This window comes from Castor canadensis, chromosome 6, assembly GCF_047511655.1.
Source record: "Castor canadensis chromosome 6, mCasCan1.hap1v2, whole genome shotgun sequence".
Taxonomy (NCBI): Eukaryota; Metazoa; Chordata; class Mammalia; order Rodentia; family Castoridae; genus Castor; species Castor canadensis.
Genome location: NC_133391.1, coordinates 64,725,298 through 64,749,295, shown reverse-complemented (window position 1 = coordinate 64,749,295; position 23,998 = coordinate 64,725,298). Strand labels below are relative to the sequence as shown.

General features: G+C 38.7%; 1 protein-coding gene across 9 annotated transcripts; it reads left to right on the top strand.

Annotated features, from left to right (window-relative positions):
* Positions 1-393: 393 nt before the first annotated feature.
* C6H5orf63 (chromosome 6 C5orf63 homolog) lies at positions 394-20,771 on the top strand. 9 transcript variants are annotated; one of them, XM_074076601.1, is made up of 6 exons: positions 424-453; positions 11,658-11,765; positions 13,673-13,785; positions 14,097-14,217; positions 18,154-18,210; positions 18,889-20,770. In XM_074076601.1, exons 4-6 carry the CDS (start codon positions 14,104-14,106, stop codon positions 19,060-19,062), a joined length of 345 nt encoding a protein of 114 aa, XP_073932702.1. In that variant the 5' UTR covers positions 424-453; positions 11,658-11,765; positions 13,673-13,785; positions 14,097-14,103; the 3' UTR covers positions 19,063-20,770. The 9 variants fall into 9 exon arrangements, with proteins under 9 accessions (XP_073932703.1, XP_073932695.1, XP_073932702.1 ...); XM_074076599.1 differs by having other exon boundaries at positions 433-453; positions 11,658-13,119; XM_074076600.1 differs by lacking the exon at positions 424-453 and adding an exon at positions 688-1,360 and having other exon boundaries at positions 11,658-13,119.
* The last annotated feature ends 3,227 nt before the right edge of the window (positions 20,772-23,998 follow it).

The following is a 23,998-nucleotide window of genomic DNA, read 5'->3' as shown; positions in this document are numbered from 1 at the left end:
CATCACCCTAATATCTGCTTTGCCTATGCGGTTTTAAGTTTTGGGAGACAGAGCTGCCAATTTTGCTCATCTTGTTCCCCACAGCCCAGTTCAGTGGGGACCCAGAGGAGGAGGGCAGTAAATAGTACATTAATAAATAAAATGAATGTATTTAGTGAGGCTGGTTGTTAAATGGTTCCCAAACACGTGGAGTCGCTTTTCTTTTTTCTTTTCATGTAGCTACATACACTGGTTGACGGATTTTTGTCAGTTGGGCGTCGGTTTCTGGGTCACTTTTCCTGTACTAGGGCTCGGGCCCCTCCACTCGGGAGAGAGGACGTGGGTCTGACCCGAGGTGACTAGACACCCGCCCGCAGGGCGGCGGGCGCGGGCGGAAGTGCGAGCGCGGGCGGAAGTGCGGGCGCGGGCGTGGGCGGAAGCGGCGTCGCGGCGTCGCGGTGACGCGAGGCTGAGGTGGGTGCCGGGGCCCTGCGCTGCGGTGGGTGCCTGCGGCTCGGGGTTGGGGACCCGCGCTGGCAGGAGAATGATGCCCGTGCTGTGCTGTACACTGCCAATTCCGACTGTCGTTAGAGGGAATTTAATTAAATCGGGAGCTATAAATCCATGAACCGCTGGGGGGAGATTACAAGTGTGTGCGTGTGTGTTGCGGGGGGCGGGGGAGGAGGGGGTGAGAGGGCGCTCGGAAGGGAATGAATGACGGGAGGGACACCTCAAGTTCATGCTTCTTCCAGTGATTCACAGATGCCCCGGTCCCGGGTTTAATTGAATTCTGTGAAGTGGCAATATAAACACACTTGGCAGCCTGCCGGGATGACTGCCTTTTTAAATAAATATTTTGGAGCTGCCATGTTGACCTTTAATTGGGGTGAAAAGGTTGGAAAGGTGCGGGAGGGACCGTTGTGAGTGCGGGGCTCCCTGGACCTGGCTGGCTGGACCCCCACCTCTGCTTTATTGGGCAGAAGCAGCCCTCTGGGCAATGCACGGTGAGAGAGTAATTCAGAAACTGTACAGTTCCAGACGAATTCTTAGCCTTGTCAGCCACCCCTGACAAGAATCAGCTCAGGCAATTTTTTAATAAGTCCAAGGGTAGAAAAGTCCCCATTAAATTGTCACTAACATGAATAGGCATGAGATTGTTTTTAAGGATTTCTTTAACAAGGAATTTTTTGCCTGAGTGGTCTTTATCCCTGTTTCTTACTAGATAGTGTTTATATAGTACTTCATGTTTTAGTGTCTCTTAAAAAAAATCCACAGTATGGTCTAGCATGATCCAAGAATTCTGTTCCTGAAGCGTAGAGATGGTGTCTAGGATGTGGTATCCCAGCACTTCTAGTACATTTTCCACCTAAGCTGGACTTCTGTAAGTATACATTGCCACTGTGTCTCTGTGTCCACGGCACTGACCAAATTGAGGTGGCTATTAAAAGCCACAGTTTTCTTATTTAGTAATATTTTGTGGGATAGCTTATAAAAATACAATATTTGGAACTGTATACATTGAGGTGAATTGTAGGTAAATAACATAAATTTAAAGCACATGAGAAAGGAAGTGTATCCTTGTAACAGTGGGATAAGGCAGAACTAATCATGGTTCTGTGTGAAATGTAACAGCCTAATAACCTGTCCTGCTCTTCTGAGGAATTGCCTGGAACCAGAAAGGCCCAGTTTTGAAAAATTAAGATTTGTAGGATGTTTTAGATGGGCTGCACACGTCCTTTCTTCCCTGCTCACTGTAGTGCAATAGAAGGCACCTGTCAAGGTAGGATCAATATTTTTGTCTCCTTCACCAGAGAAATGTGTGTCTATGCAGATGGATTATAGGCAGAAAAAGTAATAGAAATGAGGATTTTACAACCTGAAAATTTATTAGACTTTTTTATTTTGTTCCTGTTGCCTGGCTATAATGTACTGTTAAGTACCCAGAAGCACTGTGGAGAGATGCCTTCAAAATAACTTTGTTTATTTTAATTAAGGTTTTTGCATTTTGTAACTTGTATATACTCTGATTGGGTGAGATATTCAGTTATTCTAATGCTATGGTTTGAAGTTTCAAACATAGTAAGACCTTGAGGTAATCTGGTTTAAGTAGTAAGGCTTTTTTTTTTCTGTTCCTTATTTTAAATCTAATATTTGTACTGCTTTATTCAAAGAGTGTACACCAGAGAAAGCCAAAAGCCAACTGGAGTAGTCCCTGAATGAGATGTTAATCTTGTTTGCAATTATTTGAAGGGGAGAAACCATTTGGATTAGGTATGTGTGGCTACACAGGTAGCAAGGACTGAGTGAGCTTCTGCCATCCTCCCCCTTACATTCATCTAGGGACAAAATCATTTGTGAAATGAAAACTTGGGGCTTAGTTAATATAAATACGTGATTCCACATCTCTAACTCCCCATCCCACTACAAGCACAGGGATCAGGAGGCGTAAAGGCATTACTTTTTTATTCCATTTCTTACCTAAGAATTAACTTTAAGAGATGGAGCCAAGATTCAATGTCTATGATTTTTAGAAAGTATTCATCTCTAAGGATTTTAGAACATTTCACTAGAGTTTTAGTCCTACTTCTATTGCTGTAGGAAAATACTTTAGGCTGGATAACTATGAGGAGGCTTATTTAACTCACAATTCTGATAACTGCAGGATCATAACATTATGACACTGGAGTCCTGCCAAGGATCTCTGGCTTTGTCACATCATGGTGGAGAAACAGAAAGAGAACTGGCCATGCACAGAAGGGACTAAAATGTGGGGTGACCTCACTTTATAACACCCACTCTTGAAAAAAATTATTTTACTCAGAGAGACCAGCATTAATCCCTTCTGAAGGTAGTAATCACCCCCACCCCTAATTGTTCCCCCACCTCAACACTGTCACATTGGGGACCAAGCTTCCAACACATGAATCTTTGGGGAATACACTCAAAGCATATCCAACTCATAGCAATCAGTAATCTCTATTTTATTGCCATAGCCTTCATTACTGCGGTACTACCTTACCAGTCTTTCCTCTGCCCAAGGTGTGTGTTCCTTAATGGCAGGGACAGTATTTTACTCACTTGTATATTTCTAGTGCCAAGAACACTGTAAATACTCAGTACATGCTATATAGAAAGGGAAAGGCAGTGTCCCTGAAGGGAGTGTGAAAACATAACTAGGGATGCAGTAAGACTGAGAAAAGAATATAAAACATCACCTTTCAAGGGTTACTAGATGCAGTTATAAGTAATGCTTTGATTAATAGCTTGGATCAGGGAAGGGCATATTTGAGAATCCATATATGGTCACTAGACTGCCTTCCAAAGAGATCCTGTGTGATCATTTATAGGGCCTTTGTTGCATTGATTGAATGCAATCAATCCACACTCCTTCCAGGTCTGCCATGTTGAACTCCTCACCCAAATACCTGTTCAGCAAATATTGAAAGTGTCCATGAAGGTATACTAAATTACTAGCTTACTTAGGGTGCCAGTGTCCTTTCTCATGGAGGGAGGACCTATCTATGTCTAGCCACTATTTTAAGCTTGGTTGCTCAAATAATATTGAAGAAAATCCATGTTTGTTTTTTCTGCTTTACTAACAACATTCCAATGAAGTTCAAAGTTGACAGTATTTGTGTTGTAACAGGACAGTCAGGCTTCCTTCTGTTGTCAGTGGAATTTCAGCAGAAACCAGAATGCTATAACTATAAACAAATGAACTTCCTCTTATTGTTTGAGTATTTTTTTCATATTATTAATGAAATAATAGGGAAATGGCTTTTAGTTTAGTCAGGAGGGAAGGACATGACATTGAATAATTTGACTTTTTTATTTCTTAATACATAAAGTCCTTCTAGGTGGCCAAGAAAAAGGATACTAATATTTAATAGAAACTCAGTCAGCTGAGGCAATTTGGGACATATGCCTGGGGAAAAAGAGATCTGAATTCAGCTGTTTCTACAGGTTCAAAAAAATAAAATTAATATGAATCTTCTTAGAGATCAGAACCTTGTTTTATGGTAAAAGAATTTTTCCTTCTGAAACTTAGTCTTTCCTTTTTCACTCCGACCTTAAAATAAGCCTTAAACAAAACATGGTGTGTTATTTGATACAGTCTGAGGATTAGTCTGTAAAACTTATTGAGATTTTGTTTTGGAAGAAAGGGGTTGAACTAGAGATACCTTCTTGTGCTGAAATTCTGCATTAGTCTCATTGGATATAACCATATGCTGTTGTTCAAGGAGAAAATATATAGAATGAACAAAAAATGCAATGTGAAAGACTTAAACATTAGTTTCCTTATTCAAAGTCACTTTTCTCGTTTCAAAATATTAAAATATTCCATCAATGACAGCTATTAAAGAACATAATAGGACTCAGAAGATTGTAGCACATAACTGAGGGTCATCAGGGCCTGACCTCAGAGTGGATGGCTCTTAACATTCAAATTGAGCACTGTACTTCTTCAGGCTTATGTCTTGATATCACAAGTCCAGTGAAATGTTGGATTTGCAACTCAAATGTTCAAAGCCATTTGCTATAAAATGACTGGAAATTAATGAAACTTTCAGGTCTTTCAGGTCTTGTGTGATCATGAGACTAACTTCACTTCTTTGGCAAGGTGATTTGGAAATGGTAGAAATTACTAATTGAAGACATTGCCTGGGTGGACAAATTTTGAATTGCAAACTGTTTTTGGAAATGAGCTTGTGTGCTTTTAAAATAGCAAGGAAACTGGTATTACTTAGTCTAATTGCAATTAAACTAAGATGTTTTAATGAAATTTTCTTCTTTCTGGGTCAATATTAAATATCAGAGATACCTTCAAAGGGAATAGGTCACGTTGGCTACGACCGATAATGTGGAAAGGAATCTGTGTAATTCCTTTTGCACTTTGTTCCCATTCCTTGAACTGGATGATTTTGCCTTCATCTTAATGCTGTCTTTAAGGAATGAAGGAATTTTCAGATTGGTTTTTAAACTCTATTAAGCCCTCACGTATGATATAACTCAACCACATTGTTCAGGTTTTCTTGGGTTTTGGGAACAGCTTTGCAGTTATTATGTCATAATTGAACTGAACATTGTTGCACACTGAATTTGGAATATACTGCTCTGGCTTTAGGCCAGTTGCTGAGTCAGTATCTTTGGGGTTGAGGATGGAGAGGAGTACAGTGTGTGTAGACCCCTTTGTGTTAACAGGAATTAGTCCAGAATTCCCTTTGGACTCCTGGGTATTAGAGGGAGTGTATTGTGAGAGTACATTCCTGTTCTTGATTAGCATCATCATCTTATTTTTCCCAGCTGAATGTTTTCCTGAAAACCTTTCCCTGACATTGTCATGCGCACCAACCCCATTACTGAGTAGACTCCACTGAAGCAATGATCTGGAAAGAGTGACTGTTAAGGTCTAAGGATTCTAAAACAAACTCTTGCTTGCACAGAAGATTCCTTTCTCCTTCCTCTTCACATTTGTCAGCTTGCTGTAGGCCAAGGCAAAAACTGCAGTGCTTCTGGATAGAGAAAAGAATGCCAAGGTGAAGAGGATCTGTCATTAAAAATAATCTTTTAAATGCTCCCAATAATAAGAGAGAACAATGCATTATTCTTCCTTGTAGAAAATTTCTTTCTCAAATACTTACGCAATTTTTAAGATGAGTGTCTGGCCATTCTAGTATCACCTCCCCCATTTTCCAACTCAGTCCTTTCTGACACCAAGGCTTCCCAGTTATGATTAAAGAGTAAGAGAGAAGAATTGGCATTGAGCAAGTGCATTTACTCTTCTACCTGGATCTGTAGATGAATTCTGGTCCTTTTTAAAGGGCTGAGTATTTTAGGTTCTTTGCTCAGGGCCTTATGCAGTACTGGGCTACTTCCACATCATTTGTTCAACATGGAATTTTCACTTTTCAGATCAGAAAGACTTTGGGGGCTCAACACTTGTGTATGAACATGATCTTTCTGGGTCTCTGGAAAATGAGAGAGAGACAACAGATACAATTTCTGTTTTATAATTAACAAAACTAAGGCTCAAATAGACAAGGATGTGCCCAGTCTCAAAACTAGTTAGTGGCAGTTACCTTTTTCTTTGGGATGTATACTTATGTAATCCTTGCCTAAAAAAAATCCATTCAGAAAATTCAGACATGCAGAATTCCAACTCAAACTCCACATGAAAACTAACTTTAAGTTCTAAATGAAGAATTATACCATTTATGCTTAATTCCTCTGACTGATAAATTAGTGGCAGCTGTGTTCATTTAAATTATTTTAACCTCTCTAAATAGTTTATTCAGAATTTCTTGGAACAATATTTGTCTTTAGAAATTATCAATAAGGGTTGGCTTTGTGTCTCAGTGGTAGAGTGCTTGCCTAGCATGCGCAGAGCACTGGGTTTAATCCCCAGCCCGGGATGGGGAGGGGGGAAAAAAGATTCTCAATAAAATCCAACTTTACCATTACTTAAGCAGCTTCTGTTTGACATACAAGGATTGAGGATATCATTGATAAAATAGTAATGACTCTGAAATTACTGTTACTCTGAATTACTAAAGATTTAAGCCTTCCAGGGGAGGCCTTCCAGTAAAGGCGCATTCCCATCAATAAAATCATCATCATTGTTTTTGTTATTATTGATATTATTGTTCTGTAACCAATAGTTAAGCTTTTGTTCTCCACTCTGCTTTATGACTTATACAGAGATTTTACATTTATTACACTTTTTATGATACTCAGTCAACTTTTGTCTTCACTCTTCCCCTACCTGCTGACTCTATACTTAATCTTTTTAGTTACCATATTATATTAGGCAAGAATCAGTCAAGCTAGTTCATTTTAGGTGTAGACCTTGGTTAGAAGAATTAATTCTTTGGCACAACATCAGTCTCTCTCTTCTGGTTTGTATAGGCTAGTTTATTGTCCCTATTAAGGCAAGCCCTAGCCTTCAGCATTGTTTAACAATGGCCCATTCCTTCATTCTGGAAATACTTTTTCCCATTGACTTCTATGATGATGCATTTTCTGGTTTCCCTTCTACCACCCCAACTGCTCTTTCTTCCTCCTTTGCTGACTCCCCTCTACTTAGCCTTTAAAGGTTGAATTGCCTCAGAGATCTGGGCTGGGCCCTCTTCTTTTTCTGTGCTATTTATATGATCTCATCTAGTTCCACAACTGCAAATATCATTTTTAAGCCAATGGAGATTCAAGTTTTTATCTTCAGCTCTGGCTTCTCTCCTTGAGTATCAAACCTGTTTATGTTACTGTCTGCTTGAGGTCCATCATGTCCCTAACTGAGCTCTTAACCTACAACCTTGGCCCTCAATCTGTTCCTGCCTCAGTTTTCCTCATTTTGAGCCAAGAGGCTCAAGACCAAAGCTGGATTGTCCTTACTGCCATCTTCAATTCTTCACGTCCATTGGCAAGTCCTGTTGACTGTGTTTGTATTCTAGTCCATGTCACCATTCCTTTCTCACTAAGACTATTGCAGTTACCTCTGAAGTAGATCTGCTTCCATGCCTCCCCAGTAATCATTCTTCACAGTCAGCTAAAGTGATCTTTTAAAGATGTATATGAGATCCCAGAACTTCCCTCCTCTAAATCTAATTGTACTTAGAATAAAATTTCAATCCTTTAATATAACCCAAAAAGCCTACATGATCTGACCCATCTGAACATTTTAGCCCCGTTTGCTGCTTATTTCCACACTTTCTCTTGTTCTCTGTGCTTCAGCCATACTATTATTTCTGTTTCTTCCCAAAAGTCAAATTCATCCTTGCCTTAGAGCCTTTGCATTTATTGTTTCCTTTGCCTGAAATGCTCCTCTTTCAGAACCTTGCACCTTCTTATCCTTTAGTCTCAGTTCAAGCAAAACCTTGTGTAAAGAGTACCTCATATCAAGAACCTCCTTTAGTCACTATCACGTTTTACTCTCTTTCCTGTATGTATCACTATCTGATATGGTCTGATGCTCCTCAATAGAATGGGAACCGCATGAGGGCAAGATGACTTCCTATCTTTTTCACTGCTGTACCATAGCACCTATAATAGCATTTTGATACACAGACAATATTAGATAATTGTTGAATGAATGAAAAAGAATGCCTTTCATCCCATACCTAGATTGTCAAACTGACCTCCCTCCTCTATTCTTTCCTCTGCAGTCCCTTCTGCATGCTGCCATCAGATTAATCTTCTGAAACACTACATTATCACAATACTTGTTCAGAAACATTCAATGGTTCCCAAGACATGAGAAATCACACATTGCTTAACCTCCATTATTTCATCCTAGTCCACCTTCCAAAATTACTTTCCTGTGTTCTTCATCTCTTTACTCCATTCAGAGTTTCCCCCATCAAATAGCCATGACATTGTTCCTCAGCACCTTTGTGCCTAACCCCATATTTGGAATGCTTCCTCTTTTGTCTGTATATCCAAAGGCTAAATAATTCAAGATCCTTCTCTTGTGAAACCACCTTCTTTCTCAACCACCCTCTCAAAGTGTTTGAAGTCACTTTTTGTGCCCCTACTGTTAAACCTCCTATCTATCTAATTTACCTGTGTAGGTATGTATGTCTTCTGACCAGATTTTTTAGCTCTCATGGGTGAGATCATCTCTTTCAACCTTTCCCTTCATGCCATAGACCAAATGAGTGAATAATATCATTGCTTTATTAATACTGTGAGGCCTGACATAATTTTTATTTTCAGTTAACGATTTATCACCCTGCTCCTGAATTCACTAAAGTACACCTAGAATTCTTGTTGCTTATATTTAGTGTGTGACATTGATTACTTCATGTGAGAGCCTTACTTGGAAAGAAAGAAATAGAATAAATATCAAGCCAGATAAAAGAAAAATTTTAATGGCTTAATTTTACTGAGAACTTGGGGTAAAGGTGGTATACAGTTATTAAGTGGTAGATCTGTAAATGCCATATACTTTTAATAAAATTGTAATCTTATTGAATTGAATATTCAGACAGCTAAGGAACTTTTTTCACAAAGCTCTTGCTCTCGAATGCGTGTGAATGCAAATGAATGTAGCATCCATTGAGTCCAAACAGTAAAGACATCTAGATACTTGGAAATCCCACGATCATGATAATAATTTGAATAGAAATTAAAGGGCTTTTGTCTGTGGGCACTCATGTGACCAATAAGTCCTTTCTGGACACTGATTCTGTACTGGCTTCTCTAGTCCTTTGTGTGGAGAACCTGTTGTCACGGAAATCTGTAGGGAGGGAGTGTGGGATAGGAGATACTTGCCCCTTGGGACTAGGGCATGATGTAGGCCTACTCATAGTTTAATGTTTTGTGTGGAAGTAAATCAGCAGTTCCAACTGCATAGTCAGAACGCAGCTCAGCAGGATGCCATGTACAACAGGCCCACAGTTGGCTGGTTAGCTCAGGATCTTTGTTGCAATCTCTTGTCTGAGTTGGCACCACTTCTTAGCTGTTTCCCAGGGCACGTACCCTGACTGATGGGACTGAAGCACTCACTAGAGAAGCACCTGAAATCCCACCCACACCAATGAATTAGCCCCTCCCCCATTCCATTTCTGTTCTATAGCCTCATTCCACCCCCACTTAGCCAGTTAGAATTAACACCTCAAAGTACCTGTTCAATTTTCAATTTTGATATTGTCCCTATAGGGTGTTTTTTTATGTTACTGTTAGCTCCACAAGGACCCTTCTCTCTCTCTTGTCCTTGCATCCAAGATTCCAGGCTCCCACTCGTTGAGAAGGGAGTGGGATTCAGGCACAGCTGACTGACCAAATTCACAGGGGGAACACTGGGGAGTCATTATTTGTCCCTATTTTTCTGGATTAGGTAGGGTCCAGTGACCCAGAGGAGTCCCCTAAGAGCAACCTCACCTCATTACATAAACTTTCAATAAAGTAATGCAGTTTGTTCCCAGAGGAGTGTGTTTGTGTGTGTGTGTGTGTGTGTGTGTGTGTGTGTGTGTGTGTGTTTCTATTCATTTGTGTAAAAATAGGAACATTATTACTTAGATGGTAATGAATGTGAAATGGAGCACTTAACTTCTCACATGCACAAATGACTAAGTAGAAGCCCTGAGCTGTCTTTATGGAATATGAGCTTAGCAAGAGCTATGATAATAGTATTTGGTTAATGTCAGCTCAGCATTAAATTTACATTATGGTCTTGTGAAGAAGCGCTAACATCTGTTAATAACCAAGGCGGTACCTGGGCTTACATAGACTTTGATTTTGCACATGAACTAACACTGTAGCTTACTGATGAAGGATCATGTGAGCTTGGAGCTTTGGTGTGCCAAAGGACTCTTTTATAAGAATAAAATTCTGGTCAGTGAAGGTCAGTTTCTCTGCTCAAGCAAGAGCAATGTTGTTTCCTCCTAATCAGATGCATATGGTGTTAGAAAACCTAGGAGCCTCACAATAATGATGGGCAGCTATAGCCTGGGCGGCTCCTCATGCAAGAAGTGAATAGTCCTTAATAAAGGCTAAAACAACCCTGGTGTCTTCCTCTACTGTAATCAGCTACTTTAATGCTATACCCTTCAGCGCTTTTCAGGGAAAATGCTGTAAAGTTAAGTTATCTTCCCTGTCTTTTTCAAAGAGGACTGAATTGGACCAATCAGTCCTCCCCCCCAATGTTGTATTTAAGTCTACCATAAAGACCACTGAAGTCAGCCTCAGTTTTGTAGAAAGGCTAGCAGTCTCTTTCGCTTTTAGGGGATCCATGTCTCTCTGAGTGCACTGGACTTGAAACAGCAGGGGTTACCATCTTTATTGTTAGGCTTTGGAATTTGTTTTAAGCACATTCTAAATCTAGTCTTAGCCTTTTGGTTTTTTTTTTATTCTGTGACAGAGGTGACCCAGTTGTGCTTCTTTGATATTATGAACACAGCTCTTTGTGCTCATATCACAGAGACATGTAACAAGATACAAAGGATAAAATTGTGTCTGTGTATATACTAAGGACACATATTTCATGACTAAATTCAACTATATAATCAAAAATTGTATTCCCACAGTTGTAAGCTAATAAGCAGAGACCACTTTCAGGATTTTTTTTATAGTGCTAAGATACTGCTCAAAAAATAATAGAACTAATGAAAATGTCACATTGACAGAGTAGCCTTACTTTAAGAAGGCATGATTTGGTGAATGTTACATTGACAGTGATGGTGTTGGGGTTTATAGAGTTAGTAAGATGTACAAAGAAGAATATACAGAGTTCCCATTGGATTATATCATTTTTCATTTTGTTTTTTCTAGTAATAAGTGGACTCTAGGAATTAATTTCAGTTTTAGTATTTGTGTAGGAGAGGGATAGGGAGCAGTTTTTTATATTAGACTTTAAAATTTATAATAAATACTTTCAAAGAAGCAAGTTAATTGAACAATATGGAAACATGCATTTATCTAGGGCATTTAGAAAATATGCAGGTTGTAAAATTTCATAACATTTATACCTTTCTCAGTAAACCAATGTGCCACATTTGAGTAATTTAAAATGTATGAAAAAAGTAGAAATGGAAAATAGTAGTGGAAAAGAATGTGTTGTAAACAGAAAGATTGTAGTATCAGTGAAGACTTTACTTAGCTCTCAGGGTTGGTTGAGCAAATATTCTAGCAAATCTGGAATGAATAGCAACTCTGTTTACTATGACAGGTTTTATTTGTCTTAGGCGCAACCAAGACTACATGCTGTGTTTTCTCATGGAGGAAATACCGAAGCAGATTTCCATTGTGAATGTAATTTTTTTTTTAAACCTAATACTTCAGTCTCAACTCAGGTAGGCAGAAGCAATAAGTTTTCCTTTCCTTACCAGCCAGATAACAATAAATCTTTTACCCACCAAAAGTGTGTAGCTGCATTGCAGTTGACCATCCTGGTTTCAGTCTTAGGTCACTGCCTTAGACAGCCTGAAGCGTCCCATTTTCAAGGGTTCTATTTCTGACCTTAATAAAGCTGATTTCTTATTTTCTTCTTTGATATCACATCCTTCTTTGATACCATATCCTATGAGAGTATGAGCCTTTCCAAATCCATTGATGCAGAAATTTTTCTACCTATATACCAGCCTTATTGTGAGACATTCAGTTTTCCCCTTTCACTTATGTCCTGTGTAGACAAAGCTGTGTTTAGAAGCTATATCTCTATCCACATCTACCTATGGTGTTGATTCTGCTAAATTTACAGAAAATGTAGATGCCAAGGCTTAGATGAGAGTAACAGAATTTTGTTGAATTGTTTGCATCCATTTCCCACTCTGTATAGCAAATCCTTGTGGAATTCTCATCACATTCCTTTTCTGTGCATTATCAGGATCATTTAGTTAGCAGAGAGACTGGGTAGAAGTGGAAGAGTGGGGTCTTAAGAATAAAGGAAAGATCATTGTTTTTATGGATCAGTATCTGATCTTTTTGCCCTGTGGCCTTTATTGTAGCTTGATACAGATTGGTGGTTTTCTCTAAAGTCATACTATTCTGTTTGAATTGAGTTTAAGGCTAATCTTACACAGAGGAATCTAATTGCCAGTGAAGATTATCACTTAATTAATATAGTCATGTTCTGTGGAGCAGAGCAGGTGAAGATGTGAGATGGTGACAGTGAAGAATTTAGAACTAACTGTAGCGCTCCAGCCCAGAGTCTTGTGAACACCCTGAGGATCACTAACCTTTATGAGACAGGCTTAAACAGAGACTGCTCTATACACTGAGTGATGGAACAGGAGTATAGGTGAGGTTACAGAAGGAAGGAAAAGCTCATTCCAGTACTTTTAACATTCAAATAAATATTTAGGCATTATTATATGCCAGATGAATTGTGAGTACTTAAGAGATAAAGGGGTAAAAAGAATTACCTAGTCTTACAGAACTTAAATTGGGACATAAGTAATTTTAAGTAGTAAAGAGCAAAGAAAAACGTATAGGATCTGAGGATGGAGAATTGTGGGCTGGCCAGTATTGGTAAGGTGGCTATGAATGCCTCTTCAAGGAAGTGACATATGAGCCCCAGGGCTAATGAGGAGAAGCCTCTTAAGTGGTTTTCATGCAAAGGGAAAGCAAGTGCAGAATCCTGATGAAGAAATGACCTCTGGTTACTCAAGGACTAGAGGAAAATTTTTGCAACTACAATTTGCCAAGGTAAGGGAGGGGAAAGTGGTGGGTGAAGTTGAAGAGATAGAGCTGAAGTAAAGTTAAGAAATGATGATCATCCCAGGAATAAGTTCATCTTGGGAATGTTACGAAATGAAAAAGCCAACAGTGCACATGTGTTTTAAAAGTGAAATTATAATATTTGTAGCTTTAAAGATGAAGCTGGAAGCTCAGTAGAATAGCTAGGAATAATAGGGTATCATGTCAAGCAAAGTAGCAGGATGAGGGAGCTTCAAAGCCTAGTGTTTGACATGCTGCTATTACGATTATTGGAATCTTTCCAGTAAAAACACTAGTACATTTGTGTGTGAAGTTTTTGAAAATCATGGAAATCTCCTTTTAAAGTACTTCTTAAGGAACTGAACAGAGATTTTTATTTTCTAACAAGTCAACTAAGCCCAATTCTCCTCTCTAGTTTCTCTAACTACAGCTTTGTGTTTTCCCCATGTCATCAGGGAGGAGCACAGACTTCATAAGAGATGGCCTTCTCCATCAGCTGGTGACTTGTACTGTTTACTTATTACTTCCTTTTCTGTGGCAGGGCTCAATATTTTTGGATGTTTGCCAATAAGATAAGCTATCACTGTGACTAAAAACCATCTCAGGGTACCTCCACTTTTAGGAGAATCATCAGAACACTGGCAAAATCTGCAGGTAAAATTTAATTTTGTTTTCAAATTAACAAAGCCATGTAGTTTGTGTACAGAAACCAAGTGATTAGGCACACAGCTAATCCATAATGGATTTTTTCCATTCTAAATTCTGTGTTGTTTGGAATACATTGAATATTGGAGCATTACGGAAAGTTGCCAAACATCTGGGCCGCTTTGACACTCTTGGATTCCAAGGCATAATTCTGAAGCCTTCAAATTCATTATTAACTTGTAATTTACTGTTTGTATTGTAAAGAGCAAAGTCTACTATGGGTAAGTTTATAAGTTACCTGTCTATTTTTCTTTTGGCAGAATTAAAATGTTCTGGTTTCAAGGAAATAGCATGCAACTTGCCAAATCCTCCTTTAGACACTCCTTGCGAAATCTCTCTGCCTCTAAGACTAGACTGCCTGTGCTAACCTTATTCACAAAGGTACGGACTGGAAAAGTAAAATTACTACTTTAAAAAAATAAAGTCTTGCTAGGTATAGTGGTACCCATCTGTAATCCCAGCTGCTTGGGAGGTAGACATGGAGAGGATTGTGAGAATGATGGAAGGGGTGAATTCAACTACGATGTATTTGATAGATACGTTGTAAGAACTTTTGTAAATGCCACAATGTACCCCCAGCTCAACAACAACAAAAAAAAGTTAGTGAGACCCCACCTCATCAAACAAGCTGGGCATGGCAGCATGTGTCTGTGAATCAAGCTAGATGAGAGGCATAGGTAGGAGGATCACAGACTCACCCTGGGCAAAAACCATGAGGCCCTCTCTGAAAAACAACTAAAACAAAAGAGGGCTGGGGACTTGGCTTGAGCCCCAGGAAGCGCACTTGCCTAGCAAGCACAAGGCCGTCAATTCAAACTCCAAAAAAAGATATATATTGAAATTGTTATGTGAAGAAAGTTGTACATTTATGAAAAGGGGACAGACTGGGTAGAGGAAAGGCAATGAAATAAACTCTTTTTAGACCTGCTCTTCAATTTCTCTAACAGCACAGAAGCAGTAAATTTTTCCAGACACCTCATTATCTTCAAGTTTTCAGAGAGTAAATTAATATATCTAATGGTCACCTGACCCCTCCATTGAAAAGAATATAGATCGCAATGTCATGTTTAAAAATATGCCATTTAGAAATAAGTCAGTTCTTATTTTTGTTCTATAAAACCTCCATGAACACAATTAGCTGGTCCCCATGAGCTCTGATCACAGTATTTTTGTCAACCAGTCTGTTTAAAATGCCTTATTTAATATACATTGTTGATTCATCAACACTGTACTTGTGGTCAACAGTACTATAACTCCTGACTAAATGAAGTTTATCTAGCATACATATTTTCTCCATAAGAATTAGAACCTAGCGCCACTGGCTCACGCCTGTAATCCTAGCTTCTCAGGAGACAGAGATCTGGAGGATTGCTGTATGAAGCCAGCCCGGGCAAATAGTTTGAGAGACCCTATCTCAAAAAAACCCTTCACAAAAATAGGGCTGGTGGAGTGGCTCAAGGTGAAGGCCCTGAGTTCAAGCCCCAGTACTAAAAAAAAAAAAAAGAAAGAAAGAAATGCTTAGGATTGCTAGGCAGTATTTAAAAATCACCAACAAAAAGCACAAAAGCAAAAATGGTTACCAATAAAGGAACACCCATGGCGCTATCCAGAAGGACACTAACCTATATGTACAGTATGGGAGCTGAAACAAGAAGGCAAGCCATTTCCTTGTTGGACCTTAGTTTAGAATGAATGCTTCTAGCAGCTGAAGTTTTTTTTATTACTGTCTGCATGTGTGTGTCTATGAATGACCACAAAAGTGCTTCATGTACTGATTTTGGAGTTACAAATATGTTTTAGCAAGTAAGTAAACTCACAAAACATGGAATCCATGAATAATAAGGATTGATTGTACTTGTTTTCTTATCCCAAACACTACTTTTCAACTATAAAGCAACTTTAAAAATACTTAAGAGCTTTCCCATCCTGAAATTTATAAAATAAACATTAGTGATTTCTTTTTTGCTAGTTTATAATACAAACATTAGTGATTTCTTTTTGCTACTTATAGTTTATAATCAAAAAGGAAAGTACAGAGCAATAGAAGTTATTTTTGTGAATAATGCTGCAGTTCAAACAAAAGGTCTCTTTTTGATAGATTTTTCAGATTTCAGGCACTTTAGCAATTTGAAAAGATTTGAGTTATCTAATAAAATTTACGTTGTTTTTTAAAATGACTTGTTGAGAATATTTAATCTAACATACTTTTTATATCCGTGAATATATATCTCACTGTTGGAAATTACAGAACCAAAAGTATCTCATTATATGAGAGTCTGTGATAGAAAATTTATATGAGAATGAGCCAGAAAAATAAAATAGTCCTTTAAGGCCATTTGTTTTCACTTGGCCTACTATTCTGCACTATCTTTTAGTTTGGGTAGCAGATGAGGTAGCCAAAAACATTTATTTAAAGCACACACACACACATACACACACCAAGAAAACCCCACCTTTCCATTCAGCTTAAAATGTGTACTGAGCCACATGAAGTTAAGATATTATTCTCCCCCCTTCAGTAATTCACAATCCACTGAAAGAATACTTAAGTATTGTATTATTTCCATTCTGGTCTAAATAATAGAAAGTAGTTCCCAGAGTGACTTAAACAAAAAAGAGATTTTACAGGTTTTAGGAATAAATTGATACAGGAACTAAGCAGGTTACCAGTCTTGTCAGCTTTATTTCTTCTGGGTTAAATCCATCCTCACTCTAGCTCTTGTCATGGATGACAGCAGCAATCTCAAGTCCAAAAATCTCACTTCTTAGACATTATAGAAATTCCAGCATGTCTCCCAGAGCCAGTCATAGGAAGAGGGATAGGATGTCCTTATTGCTTGAGCCTAGGTCAAGTATTCCATCTTTATTGCTCAGAGGTGAAATAGTCACATCCTGAAAGTAGTTCCTGTGGAGCTAAATTACAGCATTCTTACTATAAGAAAGGGGAGTGGGTGATGGATAGCCAACTTAATAAATGTACCTTACAATTCAAGGATGGAGTAAATGACAAGTACTTTAAGGATAATCCAAGGAAAGGATATTTGAACCATCCATTCCGTAAGGTCTTATCCTGTCTTGGTTCCTTATACTTTTTAAAGTGTGATGAACCTCTTCATAAAAATACTTACACATATATGCATGTAAATTAAACATCCCTAGTTTAACAAAACAAAACATCTGGGTCTAAAATCTAAAAACTTTTAATAAAAAAAGCTAAATTTTAGTATATGTGGTACTTCTGCAATTTAGCATCTTCTTGTTTTGCTTTTACTTTTAAGATCCTATGTTGACTTTTTGATACCTTTTCAGAAAATGTCAGCATGATTGTTTTACAGAATCACAAACTATGCATAATCTGTTTTATTGTAATGCTATTAACAACTTGATGGGCCTAATTCTCTGACTTAGGAAATTAGGGCCAAAAAGGCCTCAAAAATACGTCAGTCCTCCTTGTTTCAAAATACCTTTGAGTTAAGCTGGGAGGAAGGGCTTCTCTTACATAATAGCTCATCTCTTTCTGATATGTTAAAAAGCAGGTTTTATATAAGCATCTGTAATGTTGAATCTATTTTGAGCTCATGTAAGAGAACCTATAGCTAGTTCTTTTTCTAAGACTCAATGGCTGAGAATCTTTAAAATCTGTCAGTCTATATTCTCAGCAAACTTCTTCACAAGATAGTTTAAGATAGCAAACAACAATAGGTATCCATTAGTCCAGGATACCTGTTGCTGACACTTATAATAAAAAAACAGGCGAACATTATGAATTGGTACAATCATCATCTGAAGTGAATAAAGATTTTTTTTCCCCTTTTTAAAGGTAGGACAATCACTATGTTACTCTACACTGACAGACTTATTTCTGTGGAGTAATTAGGAAAAACAGTTTGGTGAGGTTTAGTGCCTCCCAATTAGAACAGACTTTAAGCCATCCTGGTTGTGTCGGCTGCCAAGGTGCTGCTGAATTAGGAATTAAAAACCCTTAGATATATCAGTAAAAAATATTAAGCATCTAAATTTGTTAGCCACACACACATGCATATGTGTGTATTATATATGTATGTGTCACACACATACAGACACACACACACACATGAGAAAAATCAAAGCAATCCAAAAGTACTGGGAGCCCATCTATCATTAAACACTAGCTATTTAGAAGATTCTGTGGTAATGTTTTGCTTTGGAAATAAAGCAGTGTAATTAACCTGGTAGAAAACTATCCTTTAAGATAAATATAATATGCTTCTTATTCTTTTGTTAGGCAAAATACCATTCTTTGGGTTTAACAGCTTTATTTTTTTTTCCTTCCTGTAGGATCCATGCCCCCTTTGTGATGAAGCCAAGGAAGTACTTGAGCCTTATAAAAACAGGGTAATACAGTACATTGTGGCTCTTATGTATATGGGATGGATATCATATATAGTATGAAGTATCAGCCTGGATCCTTTCTTTAGGAAAAGAGATTAAATAATTTTTCATTTAGATTTTCATTCTGTTCTTCAGAGAATGTGTAGTGCTGATTTCCATAAAACTCATTACCCCTAAGTGTTTTCCTTTGAACTACTGATTTTTTTTACTCTGACTTATATATGATTCAAAGTTAACTAGCAGGTGCAGTATTGTTGCTTTCTTTAAACTTTTGTCCCCTTTCCTTTCATCTTATTTTGTAACTTCCATGGAAGTATTTTCATGTAGCAAACCATCACACCTTTGTCATTTACAATCACAACACTTCTGTCCTGATTCTCAGACAACTTCCCAGCTGGGACATGTTTTATTTCACTAGGAACTGAGTAGAGCCCTGCTGCTGAGTGTAGCAGGTGTAATAGAAAAGTGCCAAGATCAGGAGGTAGGGGATGCAGCCTAATGAAACCAGCCAAGTTTAGAAAATGAGGGTTATTGGATCACTGTGGACCTAAATCAAACAAAAGACAGCAAAACCTCTCAGCCTTAGAAACAGTCTGGGGTCAGGGGGAGTCAGTAGATCACTACAGTTGTGGCATCATTCCATGGTCTCTAACACCAAACTTTAGCCTGCCTGTGTTTCAGTTTATTTTACAGGAGGTGGACATCACACTTCCAGAAAACTCTGCTTGGTATGAAAGGTATAAATTTGACATTCCTGTGTTTCATTTGAATGGCCAGTTTCTGATGATGCATCGAGTAAACACCTCAAAACTTGAAAAACAGCTCCTGAAACTTGCGCAAGATTCTAGAGACTGACCAGTTGCCTCCATGATTTTCTACCCTCTGTCACAAGGCATCTTCCTGAGATAATGACTTCATATTCCTTTTGTCACTTTCACAGAAACCTAAGGATGTTCTGAACTTAGTGGTGACACAGAAGTGTTGCCATTCCTCTTCTGATTAATGGAAGAACCCATGTGGGAACTCTTTACTTATGGGCATTTTATAAAATAAGAGGAGTGTATTGGCAGAGAGGGGGATGATGGAAGGTGGGAGAGATGCATTTGTTGGATTCATTTTTCCTTTTTTATTAATGTGTAAACACTTCACATGCACTGGACAGTGTCATTTATAGGAAGAAGGCTTGCATTCCTCTGCTGCCCTGAAGGGCTTAACTTTTTAATGAAAGAATAAATGCTTTTCTACTCAGTAGATAAAGTGAAATGTGAATTGTAATATCTGCACAGTCAATAAAGGGATGTTTTAATGAATATATCTGCATGAAGCCTATTTCAGTGCAATTTAATAATACCTGTTTAAAATTAGAGTTCATTTTTGTTGGGTAGAAGAGAATAATTATCCTAGCCAAAGAAGCTTCATTTCAGAAAGACAAAAGAAAGACTTAAACCCCAAATTGTATTTAAGAATCTCAACATGCTTAACATAGTCAGTAAATTGATTTGCAGTATTGAAGACTGCCTTTGATAGTGATTCAGTTATCATCAATTAAGTCAATTCAACTTATAAGACAATAATTTTATCAAGTCTTAATATCTTGGGAGAAATTCACTTCTAATCATTATTGAACAGGTATGTCACCTAAATACCAAATGTTCTTCACCATTTTATACATAGTAGTAAAAATGTAGTTTTGTACCATTGATTATGCTTAGATTCAACCAATGTTGGAAAGGATTCACTTAAAAACAAAAATTGTGTTTTCTCACACCAACAACAAATGTTGGCTAGGACCCCATACACTGCTGGTGGGAATGTAAGCTAGTACAACCACTTGGAAAAACAATATGGAGGCTTCTTAAAAAACTAAACATAGATCTGCCATATGATCCAGCCATCCCACTCCTAGGGATATATCCAAAGGAACGCAACTCAGGTTACTCCAGAGGCACCTGCATACCCGTGTTTATTGCAGCACTATTCACAATTAGCCAAGTTATGGAAACAGCCAAGATGCTACTGATGAATGGATTAAGAAATTTGGTATTTATACACAATGGAATTTTACTCAGCCACAAAGAGAATGAAATTTTGTCATTTGCAAGTAAATGGATGGAACTGGAGAACATTATCTTAAGCGAAGTTAGCCAGGCTCAGAAGGCCAAAAATCGTATATTCTCCCTCTTATGTGGATTATAGACCTAAAACAAATGCAGCAATATTATTGGACATGGGTCACACACTAAGGGGAGAATGTGTACAGAAGGAATAGGGAAAGGGAGGGAAACCTAAAACTTAAAAGTGTTTGATGTGCCCATTATAGAGGAGTGAGTAAAGTAATCTTAAACTGACAGAGGCCACTATGGGAAAGTGACCAGGAAGTAATGAAGAGGTCTGGTAGAGATGAACTAATTTGGGTTGTAATACACATGTGCATGGAAGCAATGCTAGGAATCTCTCTCTATAGCTATCTTTATCTCAAGCTAGCAAAAATGCTGTGTCTTTCTTATTATCGCTTATGTTTTCTCTTCAACAAAATTGGAAAAAAGGGCAGAACAGGTTCTGCCTGGAAGCGGATGGGGTGGGGGTAGGAAGCAGAGGGCAGGGGGTGAGATGGCCCAAACAGTGTATACACATATGAATAAATGTATAAGCAGTTTTTAAAACTTTTTAAAAATTGTGTTTTCCTCTAAAATTACATCACTATAATACCATCTATAATGAAATTCTTTTACGAACTATTTGGATATAATGAGCCACTAGATTTTAATTTGATAAGGATGATTTGGTCTTAGAGACTATAGCATATGAGAACTAGCCAACCTTAGACATTGTCGCCATTTTATACAGGAGGAGTATAAAGTCTAAAATTTAGAGAATATCAGGGACTGAGCCCAAGGTCACCCAGCCAGTCAGCATGGGCCAAATCTTGACCCAGCCCCTAGTTTCCAGTACTGCTTGAACTTACTGTGTTAAATTCAGCATCTTCACCCATTCTGGATCCACCACAAATTTCCAATCTAAACTCTCCAAATTGGCAATAGAAAAAAATTTACAATTGAATAGCAGTGTAGAAAACTTAATATTTCAGGAATACATTTTATTTGATACTATAAATATTCATTGAGCCCTGGTAGGCAGAATTCTGGAATGACCTTAGTGACCATCACCCTTGTTTAATTTTCTCCCCTTTGAGTGTGAGTAGAAATATCTCAGCTGAGATTATGTTACATTATATGGCAGAAGGCAGATTATCATAGAAGGACCTGATCTAATTAGGTGAGCCATTTCAAAGCAGAAACTTCTATATAGATGATTTCAGAGTGATATGCTCCAGCTCGCCTGGAAGCTAGCAAACATCCATATTGTGAACCACCTAGTGGGGCGGCAAGGCAAGAAATTTTGTTGTTCTGGAGACAACAGCCAATAGGAAAATGGGGATATCAGTCCTACAGCTGCCAGGAAGTGAATTTTAAAAGAGTACCCTGAGCCCCGGATGAGAATTGCTGCCCTGGCCAACATCTTAATTCAGCTTAATGAGATTCCAGTCAGAGAATCCAGCCACACGATCCATAGACTTCTGCTCCATAGAAACTCAAGATAAAAAAGTATGATAATTACACAGCAATAGAGAGCCGATATAAGTCCTTACGCCACTGAAGCACAATGATAGGCTGTAGGAGTACAAAAATAAAGAAGGCACAGCCCTTGTCTTAGAAATACCCATTGTCTCTTGGGGAGCAGTGAGAGCAAGTTAATAAAGCACAACAGAGTGCGGTGGAGACTGGAACTGAGATATGTGGGAGATGGTACAGCATTCAGACAGGGAAATAACAAGGCTTCACAGAACATTAGACTGTAGGTCTCCATGGTTAGACAGAAGCAGTGGAGGGGTTTGGGAGAGGAGAGTATTATGTCCTGACAGAACGTATGTACACCATGAAGGTGTTGAAGAGTGTGACACAGTCTGGAAAGGGCAAATAGTTGGGGGGTGTGGGGGAGGGGGATGAGGCTACACATTGTGAAGGCCTTAGCTAAAATGCTTTGTCCCTAGCAGCAGTGGCCTTGCTTGCTTCCGGCCTTCATCCACACCTCAGCTCTCTTGGCTCCTGATTCGTCAGTGTATCTGATCTCTCCATCCCTCTACCTCTGGCAGTCCTTCCCATCCTCCAGCCCACTGAGCTCCACAGTCCCCTCTAGTGGTTCTGCAGGACATTTACCCCCTCAGTACAACCAGTGGTGCCTTAGACAAGATCCTCCACTGGGTGCCCTGTGTTCCTTCCAGCCTCCTCCAGGCAGGGCGAGAGTTATGTGGCACCTAGGTCCTAGGGGCTACCAGTTGGAAAAGTTCCAAGAGTTTGTTTCATTTTCTGTTATGGAAAAAGGGAGACGATCCATTCAAAAAGCAGGACTGGCCAAAAATCCTGCAGGCTTATTTTCTGGAGCACAGCTCTCCTCAGTGTAACACTATGGTTATGGTATATGGAAAGTGCAGAGACTAAAGGTAAAATAGTATTTCATTCAACAATAAAGTTCCAACATTAGAATTTTTTTTCAAACAAAAATTCTATGCTATACTTACAGGATGTTCCAATTAAAGTATTGGCTAAGGCATCAAGAAACAATAGTTGCTATATTCCGGGAACTATTTGGTCACATCAAGGAGTGTTGGGGATTGGGGAGAAGATATTGAATTGAAAGTTTTCAATTTTGTGGAGGCAGGGGCAGGATTGTGCAAAGCAGGTGCTCTACCATTAAGCCACACCTCCAGTCCATTTTGTTCTGGTTATTTTGGAGATGGGGTCTAGCAACCTATTTGCTCAAACTCACCTTGAACCACTATACTCCAGATCTTAGCCTCCTAAGTAACTAGGGAGCCACCAGCAGCCAGCTGGTTTTTAATTTTTTTTAAGAAAAAATTAGTTCTCACAAAAGTGAGATTGGTAATCACTGATTATCAAGAGAGAGGGACATAAGTGGAATTCATCAGGAAGCTGTATGTCCCTTGGGTAGGATGAACACAATGGTCTAACTCTGTCCTGGGCAATCACATGAGAGATGGGTAGCAAGCATCTTTGCTGCCTTGAAGGCAGCTGCTAGCTATAGTTCCATGTTTGTCCAGGGGAAAAGAGAAAGAGAGAAAGAGAGAGAGAGACCTTCCTGTTCCTCAGCTTTGTACCTGCATATGGCTTCTCAGTAGGGAGACAGGTGAGACTTAACTTTAAACCACCAAGTCCTAAATTTTAATTATGGTATGGGATCAGATGCACTAAACATGATTAAAAGTGACTGTGGGACCTTCCATTGCCTGAGAATGCTGAAAAGTGTCCTGACACTGCTAGTTTTGTTTTTCTTTTTTTTTTTCTTTATTCATATGTGCATACATTGTTTGGGCCATTTTCCCCCCTTACCCCTTGCCCCCTCCCTCTCCCCCTCACCCCCCCCCCCCTTGCTTTCAGGCAGAATCTAATTTTGTGGAAGAGAAAGTATAAGCAATAATAAGAAAGACAAACTGGTTTTGCTAGTTGAGATAAGGATAGCAATACAGAGAGATTCCTAGCACAAATTGCTTCCATGCACAAATGTGTTACATCCCAAGTTGATTCATCTCTAACTGATCTTTTCACTAGTTCCTGATTCCCTTCTCATATTGACCTCTGTCGCTTTAAGGTTTCTGTACTAGTTCCTCTACAGTGGGGACATCAAACACTATCATGTTTCGGGTTTGTTAGCTATCCCCATACCACCCATGTGTGCTCTCCCCTTTAACAGAATAAGAAATTCCTTCACAGAA

Bases quoted from the DNA above. Each gene is read 5' to 3' on its own strand.
- C6H5orf63 (XM_074076602.1), top strand. From the start codon at position 14,104: ATGTTCTGGTTTCAAGGAAATAGCATGCAACTTGCCAAATCCTCCTTT. The intron at 14,218-18,153 runs GTACGGACTGGA...TCCTTCCTGTAG, and splicing joins TGCTAACCTTATTCACAAAG to GATCCATGCCCCCTTTGTGA. The intron at 18,211-18,888 runs GTAATACAGTAC...CCTGTGTTTCAG, and splicing joins TTGAGCCTTATAAAAACAGG to TTTATTTTACAGGAGGTGGA.